Here is a 14891-nt window from a genome sequence, read left to right as displayed (position 1 = left end):
ACTATGATTTTTATAATACATTAATTTACTTTACGATTACATATTGCAATAACAGAGAAATAAAGTTTGCATTCATCATGTTAAACCTATCTTTTCGTTTCACATAAAGAAACATTCTGTAAAGTATTGTTAAAATGACAATCTGACCATAATACTGTTGAAATAGTTCCCAATCGAAACAATTTTGATAATAGTACAAAACTATTTTTAATCACAATAACATATGCGATCAATCGCTATATCGAAAATTAAATTACAAATTAGACTTGTTATGAATATCGTTCGAAGTTAATAGTGTATAATTTGTTGAAGTACTAGGTAAGAATATCCTTCAATCGCGGCAGGTAGCTATAATTATGCTAAAAATAAAAACTACTCAGTTAAATTGTTTTTTCGATCGGTTATGTCTAAACAGGTGTGTTACACAAGATACTTTTCTATTATTTCCTTCGCTTGAGGAACTCATTGTCGTTGGGCCTTGCTAAGTTACAGAAAAACTCATTTTGGATCTTACTAATACACAAAGCAACTTGGCTTCTAGGATCATTGTAGCTGCTCTGCTATAATTGTCCAATATACCAAGAATTGGTAGCAAATCCTGTCAAAATGTAGGACCAGTTTCTACCGGATGGCTTCTGTTATAAACTCATATGTTCCGTACTAGCTTCTATTGCTGCAAAAAATTAATGAATCAGATAACTTTTGAATTGAAGACAGCGACATAACATCCGAAGTTTTTATGTTATTGCGAGGTATTGAATAAATCAATTTAAATTTACGCTATAACCAACGAAACTACAATTCAACAGAGATTTTGACTATACACACATATTTATGAACTTGACCTATTTTATCGATTACGGTAAATTGAGATAACACAATCCATGATGTGCAGAAAAGTAAATTCGCATTGCCGGTAGTGTTGTTGGTAGGAACATATGGTATGTATAAACTAGGAACTCTACGTCAAACAGTAACAAAATTCAACAAACACCAATGACAATCCTAATCTACCTCTGCGCAAGAAAGCAGATAAATTGCATGAATTTTAAAGACAACATACCCTCACACAAATTCATTATGGTGTTTGAGATAGTTTAAAGCGGACCCTACACGAGCAGAAACATTGACAATAAGGTAAGGTAAGGGTGTAAGGTCATTGATTCTATATAATTTAAATGGGATTGATGGATTGAAGAAGTCTTGTCAATATATTTATTGACAATATTTCTGTCTCGTGTAGTCCGCTTAAGAAAATCAAACCGGCAGATGAGTTCCTCGCTTTAATAACTACCAGCAATGCACTCACTAACCCAATTACTTTCCTATTACCTACTTTCCGCTAGGGGACTGTTTTTTCTTAATCATACTCACCTGTTGCTGCACTGCGGCTGACTGTTGCTGTTGCTGCTGCGCAACTAGCTGTGATTGTTGCTGGGCTTGCACTATAGTAGCAGTTCCATCAGCTACTGCACCGGAGACGGCGGTTGCTGCAGCTGTTATAATCTGCTGTGGTTGTGTCTGGATTTGCAGCACTTGTTGTGTGGTCGTTTGTGATTGTTGCGACTGTCCGGTTGTCATTTGTTGAGTTTGCTGCAGTTCAGTATTTTGAGCTGCCACTACTGCTTGCGGTTGTTGAACAGTCACAGCAACTAGCGAGCCACTGGAAGTTTGTAACCGAACTGGGCTAGCATTTTGACGTTGGTTCTGTTGATTCTGAAGCGCTGTCAAAATTGCCTGTTGTTGCTGGGCGGGTGTTGCTCCCGCTGCGACCTTTATCGTTCCTATGTTTTGGGTTGGCACGTGTGTTCGGATGTTACCTGCCGCTATTGCTTGGGCAGCTGATGTTGCTGTCACCACCTGTAATTGTTTGATTTAAGAACTGATCAATTGTAAAAATAATAAATCACTAACCTGAATCGTTTGTCTTTGATTAACCTGCTGGGAGACGGACACGGGAATAACTCTTCCTACGCTTGTCTTACCCAATACAATCTGGCCTCCACTTGCTAACGAAGCTGGTTGGGCATGTCTGATTACTTGTTGTATTTGCTGAACAGTAACTGTTCCAGCTGGGAGATTTTTTGGACCTTGAACAAAAAGTTGTGTTGGTTGGCCTGCTTTTCCGGCCACCTGAGTAATTTGAGTCATTTTTCCACCACTTTTACGTTGCTGCGCAGCTATTATTTGCTGTTGAAGCTGAAGTTGTCGAACTTGATTTTGATTATTGATAGTCTTAATCTGTCCTGCTTTCACCTGCGAAAGTGTCATGCCAGTCGCTGCCACAGTACCACTTGAAGTCTTAACCAATGTCGCAATCTGCTGACCACCGGAAGTACCAGCTTGCTGAACTTGAAGATTAGCTGGAGCAAAAATTTGCGTCTGTGGTATCAACTGTTGCTTATGCTGTTGGCTGATGATCTGTCGTTTGACCATTAATTGCATTTCGTTCTCAGTGACTTGCCTTGTTGTAATCATCTGTTTCGTGCCTACTTGCTTGATGAATTGTGTTCTTTGCTGACCTGGAGCTACCTGTACGGTCGCAATGGTTCCTGCTTGTGTTGCAGATCCGCTGGCAACTGCTGTACTAACTGTAGCTACAGATACCTTTTGTGCTGCTTGCTGAACTTGTACTGTCTGACCTCCGGTCTGTATAATATTTCCTTGAATGATTGCTGGACTGACTAACGTTTGCTGCCCGGCAGCTTGTTGAAGCACTGTTGTTGTTCCTCCTTGGCCAGCACCAGGATGAAGTACTTTCAGTTGTTGCCTTATTGGTTGCTGTCGATAGAACTGGATTTGAGACGTATTGATTGGTTTACCAGCACTAGTAACCGTCCCAACAGATATTCCTTTAGCCACGACACCAGAAACTTGCTGACCAGCCATGGAGAGCCGAAGCTGGGCTGTTTGAAGTTGAGCTTGCGTCAAACCTTGACCTAAACCGCTAACACTGACAACTGTCGGACTCTGAGAACCAGACCGTTGATGAAGAACCACTTCTTGCAGAGTTCCAGGTGGTGCCACAATACGTTGTGCTCTCAGCGCAGATGTTGTCAATGTCGCTACCTGTGACTGAGACATAGGACTTCCGGTTGTCATGACGGTTCCCACGGTAGCCAACTGTGCAACTGAAACACCCTGCGGCAATGATGGTGTGGCCAGTGTTTGAACAATAGTGTTGGAGGATTGTGTAATCGAAGGGCTACTTTGGATTATCTGTGGAGCTGACTGGTGAATAGATACGATCTGTGGTTGAGACAGCTGCACCGAATTAGCAGACATAGTCGTAACCGGGGTCGTCAAAACAACCGAGACTTGTTGCTGAGAGTTATTTTGAGCGACGGCCAGTTGTTGTGTGAGAAGATTTTGATTTGCTTGGCTGGCCACAATAGCTTTGACGATCTGTTGCTGACTCGGTGTGGAACAGATATTGACTACCGGTTGGGGCCGTCCCGTCTGGATCGATGGAGACTGAACTAGGGTAGCCACTGCGGGCGAAGTATTCGAACCGACTCCACTCACGACAATCGTTGTCTGCTGTACTTGGCTTCCGGATGTCGCTGATGACACATGCTGCTGTGCGTGAGACTGGATTTGGATTTGTTGAGGAATCTGTTGTTGAATGACGTGTGTTGTCTGTTGAGGTTGAGCAACCTGCTGGATTTAAATAAATTAAGAATATGTGATTACTAACCAGGCTGCAATCATACCGATAGAGAATCAGCGGAAGCGTTTTGCACATTATCTAAAAGGTTGCTTATTTTCGATAATTAGGGTAGTTGTTGGTTGACCAATTTGCTATAAATGTGTCGCAAGGATCAATGGAGGGAGCTCCATACTTTATACGGGAGCACGTCGTTTGGCATAAGTTCATTTGGCATCAGTTCGTTTGGCATAACAGCAAGTGACACATGCTATCAGTGTGATCAATTCTCATAATTATGCTGAATGAGCATTATGTCAAATAACCATTATTCCAAATGTCTGCTATGCTAAATGACCTTATGGCATATGACTTTATTCCAAATGACCCAGACCCTATGTTTCTATATTCTACTAGTTTGTTTCATTTTGAAAGAATTACTGGCAGCCTAACTGCGCAATGGTCGGGTTTCTGTTTTTCTGAGTGCGCGAGGAACAGCATACTGGAGTCACAGTTTATAAAGAACAGTTGCGCAAACACTGAAGCAAATCTACCTATCGAATACTCAAAATGTCTACCTATCGGACACGAACACTGAGCAAAAAGCATCTGAGAATTTCATAAGTCTCGGCATATGAACCAGCCTTCTGACGATGCCATTGAACGCTTTCGAATGTCATAGACAGGCTTATGAATTCATTTATCTTTATTCATGCACTCCATAGACGCACAAATAATGTATTTCATAAAAGTCTTATGATTTCGCTACAATATATGCGTTTAAGAATTTCATAAGTTTTTCTCATGAAACCCATATGAGATCTGTTATTGATTCTATCAAATTATATTTTGTTTTTCATAAACGTCTCTTTTGTGAAAAGTTCATAATTGTTTCTTATGAATTCAGTACTGGCTTGGACGATCAACCAGGAGCTACTAGTTTCAGTACAGCACTTTTCGGTTACCGCTGTTTGAAACAAAAGAAGTGAGATTTCTAGTCAAATTGCAGCAAAATTTTAAATAATTGTTTTCTATGTTATTCAATAAATTATTGTGAGCATTAAATCAGTTTACGTGGCTATGATTTTTACAGAAGATATCCGATTATTTGAAATGAAATAAGTTGTGCATATAATTAGTGTCTGGCGCGTATTTTATAATTATCAAAATCATTTGAGAAGTAACATTCATTATCCTTCAGTTGTCAAGTCCAGTTTCCCAGTTGTCTAAGCCCAGTTTGCCAGGAAACATTGACGAAGCGTTGCAAATTTACAAATTTTAATATTTAATGAGAGTTTTCTCTTCAATCTTCTGAAGGAATCTACACTTGGCGGTTCATTTGTCCCGAATTGAGTTCTACAAGATGAGCACACTAATGAACTCATGATGAATGACGTTCATGTTTGACAATTCTCGGTGGTTTGTTTACTTTGTCAGTTGCGTGAGTTCGAGTGCAACTGGTGTCCATCTGTTACATTCAAACTCACGTAACTCCCATGTAAACAAACCTCCGAGAATTGTCAAACGAAGTTCACCCGGCTCATTTTGTGGGGTTATGTCGGTTGGTGTAAAACCTAATATCCTCTCAAGGTTGTTTTTACTGTTTATTTTTTGTCTACTAAAACGATCGAGAAATGTCAGCCATGTTCTATTTTTTATGTAAATGCACAATAATATCCAAAAATAAAAAAACTTATGGTATTCATTCGAACATTGTGATGAATTTCATAAGACTGTTCTATGAAAATCATTATTTCTACTATATTTTCTGCTTATAAATGTCAGCAATTTTCATAAATGGGCACCTATGCCGTTCAATCGGACATTTTCATAAATTTCATAAGACTGTCTTATGAAAAAATATCAAGGGAACATTTCCCCTCCAAATCATAAGACAGACTTATAAAATCCATTTAAAATCCTTATGTCTGAAAGTCATAAAACGTTTTTATGGAAATTCAATGAAAATTTTGCTCGGTGAAGAATAACAATGCTCGAATGCGTGGGAAGTATCGTTATTATGTGATTATAATTATGAGAAAAAATTCAATGATGTAATATTAACATTATTTCAAACCAGGAATATTAAAGACACAATTATTAAAAAAAAAATATATGTGCACTGATATTTAAATTTGGCATTATTTCAAACGCCGGAACAGCTCTGGGTAGAGTTAATAATCTTCCACCGACAGTGGAAATATGAAGGTATTTCTCATAGTTAAAGTGCAGCTAAAATTTTGACAAATTAGTGTATGCATTCCACTTATATACACTGATAAAATAAAGTACCCATTAATGCGTAGAAAACTACGCATTTTCCATAAAAGTGGAATAACCCATTAAATGGGTAAAGAGTTTGTACCCATAAATGAGTACAGACCTTGTACGTAAACCTGGGTATGTTTTACCCTGGGACGGGACATGCGAAGACGGTCTCCTTTCTCTCTTCCGATATTAATGTTATTTTAAAGGGAAAAATCCGCTTGCAAAATAATTTCAAGTAAATGTCGGTGACAGTGCTATGCCGATGCGGCATAGATTTCTGCCGATGAGGTACAGGTATGTGCCGAAAATAATAGAGCTCAAACATGACATGAATTATGTTATCGTTTGTCTGAGCTGTGTAAAACAACATTAACCATAACTATTGAGCAGAATAATAAAATTGCATGTGCCGTCGTTGCATTTGTTTCTGTGCATGTACATGCATCATCTAAGCAACATGTAAAATATATTTTCTAAAGACACCGTGTATATAGCCAGGATATTACGATTAGACCTGTGCGCCGCCGCGCCACGCCGCCGCCGCCAGTAAATTTCAACAAACGCCGACGCCGAAAGGTAGACCGGCGGCGCGCCGCCGACGCTTTTTTCTCACGCCGACCATTCGCGAACTCGAAAATCATTAGCTCATAATTTTGTCCACAAATCTATGAACATTGTCTATGGTCCGAATATACGACGTTAACTGATTCATGATTTATCACATATTGATCTTTATTTGGTATTAGTGGTTGTGAATTAGATCACTAAGTTAACAAAGTCTTGATATTTTCTCGAAAATAATTACACGACACTCGGAATATAATTTATGGATCCATTCTTGCTTTGTGAACTTGTTATGATTGCGAGCATATAAGTTCGTGGAATGGTCCACAAATTCAAAAAAAAAAACACATCCACTTTCAATGATTCCTTATATGTTAGACACGATTCACCAGTCGAGCTCTTGAAACTGTTCATGATATAGTTCATAAAGTAATAAATCTTTCACATAATCTTAATATACTTACGTAAACAATTACAAAGAATTCAGACTATTATTCATGGATTATTCGCTCTACTCTTTGGTTTTGAAATTTCTATGTGAGCTATTGTGTACAACTGCTAGCAACCAGTCTCATAGGCGCGAGTATTAGATACAAGAAAACTACTAGGACCTGTAACCAAGGTTGCCACTATTTTTCAAAGAAAATCTGGCAGTTCAATAAAAAATATCTGGCAAAATCTGGCACTTGACAGCGACCTCATAGTCATCGAAATTTGGCATATATTTTAGTATTCCTAGAATGTGCATTAATCGATTTTTGTAAAATTTGGGACATTTTTACCCCAATTTCCAAAATGTGTATGTTGCCGCTTCCAAAACATAAAAATCTGACAGAATGAGAGATTTATCTTTTTGTCTGAAGGCTGCCAAAACCTCTGGCTGTGCCAGATAAATCTGGCATGGCATCCCTGCCTGTAACCCTGTTATTCTTTTGTTAAGATTCAGTGTATTTTTCGAAATTAAATCAAACAAACGTGACTCTGTGTAAAAAATCCGACGGTAAGCTCAAGACTAAAATATCACGATAACACGACGAGAATTTACGAAAATCGGTGCACAATCGTTCAATTCTTGACTTTTTCAGTCAATAAAGTTAATGTAAATCAATGTATCATCAAGTTATGAACTAGAATCATAAAAATATTAAACATATTCAGGTACAACCACCTACTAAACATTTGAGTATAATGGAATCTTTTTTTGCGTGAACTAGTTTTGTAAAAACACAAAAATTATTTTCAATACGAGGTTTATTTATCATTGATTGAATCGTGACCTATTTTGAAATTTTTTTCTTGAAGAATAGTTGGGCAGAGTGATCTTGACTTTTAGCGACGTTGGTGCACTGTGGCGATGCAGAGGGTAAGATTTCTGGTCGCATAAATTATTAATCGTGTCATCTAGCCCCACTCAGAAAAGATTTTCAGTGGCAGTTGCATCAGTCCGGTATCACAGACAAAGAGGACGTAACACGAGATGAATTTTCATCACTCGTAGGTAAAACGGTCGATTTAAATTACAAAAATGCGCCATATCAGCGAGCGTGGCATTAGTGAAATGATTTTGACACAGAGCTAAATGCGTTACTTAGTTTCTGCACCCATCCGAAAACGTTACCGTTTTTTAATCTCATGCAAACCAAAACAAAATGGGCTGAAAATGTGAAACTCATTCTTGTCGAAGTAAGCAAGGCGTTGTTTCTTAAGTTACAACACGATGCCGATCTGTGAGTAAGCACATAATAGGATGTTGGTAAATTAATTGATTCGGTGTATCGAATCTGAATAGATGTATGCAATGGATTAGAACTTGAAGATCCCCGGAACTGCTGGAAAAATTGGCGGTGTGCAGGTGCAACGAAAACTAGAGATACGCTCAGACCATTTTCAATCAGACTTGTTTAATGATCAGCTTCAACCCAACAGGAGCTAACACATCAAGTCGTGGAATTATTATGAATGATATTTAGGTTTCGTCAGGGTGCAGATCTGTATGATTCCAGCACATCGAGCATACTTTGCATTCAAGATATAAGCAAATCTTACGTTTTACGTTGAAAGAAAATGTAGTGCCATGGAATCGAATATGCCTTATCATCGCGGCAATTTTGTACTTACAAGAAGTAAAAGTAAACGCCAGCCTGTAAAATGAAGTAATCCCAGCAAAGTTCAGCCGGAATTGAACTGGAAATCTGGCTTGTTCCAGTTCGTACACGGGATCCAGTGGCACAACCGATTCTAACTAGAATCGGATGTGTCACTGTAGCAGGAATACGAACTGGAACCAGACAGGATTCCGGTTCATTGTCGTTCGGATGTGTCTACCTTGAAATTACACGATAATTAAAAGTGATATTTCTGCGCAGTAATGCCATTAATAACGCCTCCTGTGAGGATACCTGGTATCTGCGGGAGCGACGGTAAAGAAGACTAAATTGAAACAAAAAAACAATGAAACGACAACAAGAATTAATTTCCTCAAACAAAACAAAAACTGTTTTACCGTTGCTTAATTTCCCAAATATAGAACAATAAATAATTATTATGGGTCATTGAAATACAGTCGTTACTCTGCATTCTTCAAATTTGTCAATTGCAATCATTATTTCATGCGAAGTCGTAGTATGCGACATCGACAATTTTTCTATTTCGTTCTTCAAATTTTACAATTGTAAAAATAGTTCTACTTTTCATTTATTATCTTGCATTTCGCAAGCAGGGTGGGCACTATTAGAGCATCAGTTAAAAAAAATTGATGTGGTTGCGAGAATTACATTTTGTTCTATGTGTTCAACAGATGTCGCTAGTACATTGTGGGCGATGATATTTTTAGAATTTTCTTCAAGCTGTAACGTCTGTTTGTATGTGCTTCATACAATAGAACCCGAGAATTTGGGAAAGGAATTGTACTGCCAAGATTTTTTTTAGTTCCATAGGTGTCAATATTTGTTACGCCGGCACAGGCCGGCGCGCCGCCGCCGATAGGGTCCAACGGCGTGACGCCGCCAACGCCGCCGCCGCCGGCCAAATATGTCGCTTACGCCGCCGCCGATTAAAAATGCATCGGCGCACACCTCTAATTACGATACTACCCAGACACTGTTTATTACAAATGAAAATTAAAATCATCAAGAAAGGTTCGGTTCGCAATGACAGGCCATTGCCGATTCGCGGTGACAGTTACTTAATTTCACTTTGCACGTCCCGTCCCAGGTTTAACCCATTATCTTTCGCAGAACTGTTACAACAAAATTCGTAAAAATACGTAAAAAACCCATTCATGAAAATCGCGCCAGAATGAAAAATACTGTCAATAGAATTATTTCTGAATTTAAAAAAAAAACATAAAATAACATTCATTTCACATTATTCTCTCCTTATTGAAGTATAGGAATCTAGATAGAGATCCTATTCCAAAACTCCTTAATAAAATAAAACCGCTAACTGGATATATTTTTGATGGCTGGATCTTTTGGGTCGAGGCCGTAAGGCTGAAAATCATAAGGCCGAAATTACATTAGGCCGAATTCAAAAGGCTGAAAAATCAAAAGGCGGACTTTCAAAAGGCAAACTTTCTGGAAGGCGGAATTTCAAAAGGCAAACTTTTCAGAAGGCAGAATTTTGAAAGGCAAACCTTTTTAAAGCACGAAACAAAACAAACAAAGCAATGATAATAATGTGCTATTATGCATTACCTGATATTGATTATATTTCGAGTGAATAATTTTATAATTGATTTTACCTTCTTTTAAATATGAGCAGTTCTTTTTAGTTTCATTTTTGAAATTTTTATGCTTGTTCACTGTTGCAATTACGTTTTAGTACAGTATAATGTAAAACTGCGATCCACCAGACGTATGTTTTGTTTTGACCATTATTACTATGATCGCCAGTGGTTTTCCATACAGCGTTTCAATAATTTAAATTATCCTTATTATCTTTCTTTATACCATGAGCTGTTCTTTTGAATTATACACGGGCGAAGCCAGTGTAATGCGGTTTTGCCGCAAAACCGAGACCAAGGTGGTGACCGCCGGCCCTCCGTCGGAAGCGGCGGCCCCTCGCAAGCAAACCTGTGATCCGGTTTGCCCGGATTACTCAAACATAAGGGCTATAAATTAGTTTAGGTCGACACTGAGCGACATGTGGCGTAGCCACATTAGGCGTAAATGTTTTTTTATTAATTGGTAAAAAAGAATAATCTAATTTTGGTTCAAGTACAATATTAGTACTATTAGTAAATAAACTCATTTAAGGTTATTTAAATGTTTAGGTAGTCGCCGTTATGCTCAAACATTTGAGCTACATGCCAGCTGCTTACAACTGCATAACTGTTCGTATTCCCGGTTTACTTGAACATAGGGATTGATTCCTTTTTTCAAATATGAGCAGTTCTTGGAATCTGTATGCCAAATAACTCTTGCACGCGCACTTGTGATCACTTCGGCTACCCAGTTTACTCAAACATAGGGGATGATTCCTTCTTTCGAGCATTCTTTGAATCTCAATTAAAATCGCAATGAATGCACAATTTGACAAAGGGTTTGGTGGTTTTTGAGAGCATTAATTCTTCTTTTGTATTGGAAAGGTTTCGTATGTAAACGTGCGATCCTCCCGATTTACTCAAACATGAGGCGATTAATCAATCAGGAACAACACAATGTGAAATAATCGAATAATAATAAAAAGTTTGCCTTATGAGATTCAGCCTTTTGGGTTTTCGGCTTTTTGAGTTTTCGCCTTTTAAGTTTTCGGCCATTTGATTTTTCGACCTTTTTAGCATTAGGCCTTTCGAATTTTCGCCTTTTGAAATTTCGCATTATGTTTTTCGGCCTTTTGATTTTCAGCCTTTTGATGCTAAATCGATCTTTTGGCCGCTCTAAAAATGCCGAACAGGTGCATATCTGAAACATCCTCAGTAATCTAAGCAGCCGTTGTTTTTGGAGCGTTGTAGAAATGTTCCGTTTCCGTCACGGACTCCGATGCAGGCCAATAATTTGCAAGTTCCGCTACGATCCCTAGTTTGCAGGTTAACTCGCTTAAAATAATTCTTAAGGATTTTTCACCCATTGTTAAGATCAATATACCCATTGACATTACCTTATCGAGTAGTTGTGAAATGGATAAAAAGTACTCATTGTTAGAAACAAAAAATACCCCTTTTTTGACAGCTCGAATAACTTTCGAAAATGGGCAATTTGAATACATAAAAAAGGTAAAGTTTTTTTAGCGTGTATATGTACTTATTCAAATTTATCTTACGTTGCAAATTCGACTGCTTTTTGTCACTCCCCAATCAGACAGCAAGCGGCAGAAATCAATACATTTCTTTCTTAGTTGCGGATCAGTTGGGAACCGGAAAGTCTTAAATTCTTTATGCGATGTTATTTATCGTACTGATTTTTACAAAATAAAACAATACTTAATTTTAAATTTTTGAATGCCCAAAATAAACTTTTAACTGAAGCGTTCGAGTGAAGTCATTTGAAATTCAACTAAAAATAAGATTGCCAAAATTTAAAAAAGACCAATGATTGATCCAATGTTGCCAATCCTCTTTTCGCAACTCTACCATTAAAAACTCTGACTGGAGTCAGTTTGATTTATGAATTTCTTACGATAAAATCATATTTTGTTTTTTATTATTACCAATTTGTTTTGAATTTTTTTTTACAATGATTTCAAACTGGAAATTTTCATAAAAGCGCAGTGATATCACAGAGAACAGACATATAATCTAGAACAAACTTTCCCGAAAAACGTGTATAACATTTAAATGAAAATACGTTGAAAATCACCATCGCATACAGGTTCGCATGCGTGAGTCACCATTGTATCCTAGTTTGCATGCAAGTCCCGTATAGCGATTGCTGGCCGATCGAAGCGCCGACCAGTGGCAAGCTGCTACTTGCTGTTGTCACTTCAAAGCGACAGTTTAATTTATTACACAAGTTGAAAACTTTACTTGTATGTCAGTTCTCAGTGATGATATGAACATTCCGCACATTAGATTTGCTGAATATGTGCCCAAGGATTGTTACAAGATGTCGACGCAACTTTCATATTCAGCCTTATTCTTCATTGAGACCACTGTGAAATCAAATTTGACGGAAGAGTTTGATTTTTGTGATTTTATAGCAAAAAACAAATTGCGCAGAGTATAGTGCGCACACGGTACAGTGGAGAAAGAAAAGAGCATAGGGCAATGCACATATTCTGGCACTATTCAGAAAGGGTCCGGACACTTGAAAGCTTTATGATGATGATAATAACCGTTTGCACTAAAGCTCTGTGACGCAAGAGCGAGGAAATCTTCTCAGACAAATGTGAGGTAATTGATATTTGACAGCAGTACTACGACAAGCATCTGAACTGTTATGTAATGAAAATAATGCTAGAATCAGCTTGCACAAATCCGTCGACATGTTCACAGAGCCAGATCTACCGGAAGTCCAAGAGGACTGAGAGACGATAAAGTCGCTGGCAACGACCAACCGCCACACGAGCTCTTTAAATAAGGAGGCGATACATTTTCACGCTGCACTGAGTGGTTCCGATTATTTAGGAGACTTGACCGGAGGTTTAGATATAAACTCTGCTCTAAGCTATATTAATGAAGGACTCTCATATCTACTGTTCAATGTAAAACGAAATGCATGATTATAAATAAAAATTTAACGTTCAGCTTTCGATTGCACCAACCACGTAGATAAATAACTTTGGGACAATGGTGTAAACATACATCCGTCTGAAAGTAGACGTCTAAACATCTCTAATAGCGGTGGTCGATGAGTTCATGCATTTGATCACCACTAGCGAAAAAAATTAGGAACTTATTCTTGTAGGAAATGATGTTTAACCCTCCGGTACTCACGCCGTTATATTTAGTCCAACACCTTCAGAAACTCTAGCGAAATTTTCTTTCAGCTCCAGTAGCTGCTCATTCGGGGAGCCATTCGCGCGAGTGCCGGAGGGTTAAGGTGAAATTGGAAAAAAAAACTTTTTGTAACCTAGACTATTCTATAAAGAACCAAAGGGGTCTCAATGTTTTCAAAGTGAATCAACACCCATGGACCGAAATAATTGGAAACAATTTTTTATACGATCACCACAAAGAATGTATTTGTGCACAAAACGAAACGCCTCATTCACTGATCGTGATCAAATCATTTGTTTGATAAATCGACTCACCTGGACCTGTTGCGTGACCTGCACTTGAATCTGCTGCTGCTGCTGTTGTTGTTGTTGTTGTTGCTGCTGCTGTTGTTGTTGCTGTTGCTGCTGTTGTTGGTGGTGATGAGCTTGTTGTTGTGCATGCTGTTGTTGCTGTTGAGCTGCTAATTGTTCTTGCCCTTGCATCAGTATCGCATTTTTCTGTTTCTCCTTGGAGATTCGTTCGGCACGTCTAGTAGCAATTTCAACCGGCGTCAACGGAGTATCGTAATTGGAAATACCGTACTCGACCAGGACTGCAGCGTGTTTGGGGTTCTTCAGCTGCGGATTTGCAATCATTTGCTTCGGCTGAGGAGCCCTTTTACTGAATGCCAACTTTATGTTATCGAATTTCTGCCTGGCGAGTTTGATGTACGAATTATTTCCGTCGCCAGTAAAAAGTTGAGCAGTTCGCATTGCTCGCATACTTTTGGAAGGTGATTGTTTCAGTGGATTTTTGCTCTTCTTTTGCTTTTTAGGACTTTCCAACAGTTTTCCCTCCTCACGTGGAATAATTACGGTATCGTAGCGATAGCGACACTGTTTTGGCAGCCGATATGTTCTCGAAGATTGGTTAACAATGTCTGCGACAAGATCCCAGTTTGGCGTGTGACCGGGCGAGACTAGCATCAAATTCAACGGTAAGCCTTGCAAGTTTTGAATCACGTTTAGCATGGCCATATCCTCGTGGATCATCCATTCAGGCATTCCTTCGGGCTCTACCAGCTGCTTAACAGGCATCGTGGGTTTCAGACCCGCCATCGGAAATGGCTTTATAATACCTTTGTATCGCTGCATTTTATAATCTTTGCGAAGTTTGGCAATCTGCGGTGTTGGCCGATCGAAAAGCGATCGAGGGGCATAGTAGGTATCTTCCTTTCGGATTTTTACTGGACGCCGTCCGTCCGGATAGAAACCTGCCTCTGAACGACTGCGTTTGTATTCTTTTTTAACGTACACCGCCGGTAATTGGGATTCGGGAATGATCTCCCTTTCATATAAAAAACCCAGTGAGTAATCCACATATATATCGTTATCATCCTGAGGGGGCGTCGGTGGACACCACATCTGTGATAAACAAATTTAAAACATTAGTTCGGCAATGCTATTAAATTATATTAAATTATCCTGTACTTACCGGCATCTTCTCCATCGTGTTATCCGATATCCAAATCTAAAAATAGAAAAGTAGAAAAAGAGA

General features: G+C 38.6%; 1 protein-coding gene across 3 annotated transcripts; it reads right to left on the bottom strand.

Annotated features, from left to right (window-relative positions):
• Positions 1-57: 57 nt before the first annotated feature.
• LOC131686886 (helicase domino-like) lies at positions 58-14891 on the bottom strand. Of its 3 annotated transcripts, none has more exons than XM_058970890.1 (5): positions 14829-14891; positions 13670-14758; positions 1915-3657; positions 1375-1860; positions 58-359 (listed from the first exon to the last, which is right to left on the bottom strand). In XM_058970890.1, exons 1-5 carry the CDS (start codon positions 14841-14843, stop codon positions 315-317), a joined length of 3378 nt encoding a protein of 1125 aa, XP_058826873.1. In that variant the 5' UTR covers positions 14844-14891; the 3' UTR covers positions 58-314. The 3 variants fall into 3 exon arrangements, with proteins under 3 accessions (XP_058826873.1, XP_058826872.1, XP_058826874.1); XM_058970889.1 differs by having other exon boundaries at positions 60-359; positions 1915-3660; XM_058970891.1 differs by having other exon boundaries at positions 61-673; positions 1915-3660.

Source organism: Topomyia yanbarensis, chromosome 3 (genome assembly GCF_030247195.1).
Source record: "Topomyia yanbarensis strain Yona2022 chromosome 3, ASM3024719v1, whole genome shotgun sequence".
Taxonomy (NCBI): domain Eukaryota; kingdom Metazoa; phylum Arthropoda; class Insecta; order Diptera; family Culicidae; genus Topomyia; species Topomyia yanbarensis.
This window is presented reverse-complemented; position numbering and strand designations above follow the sequence as displayed.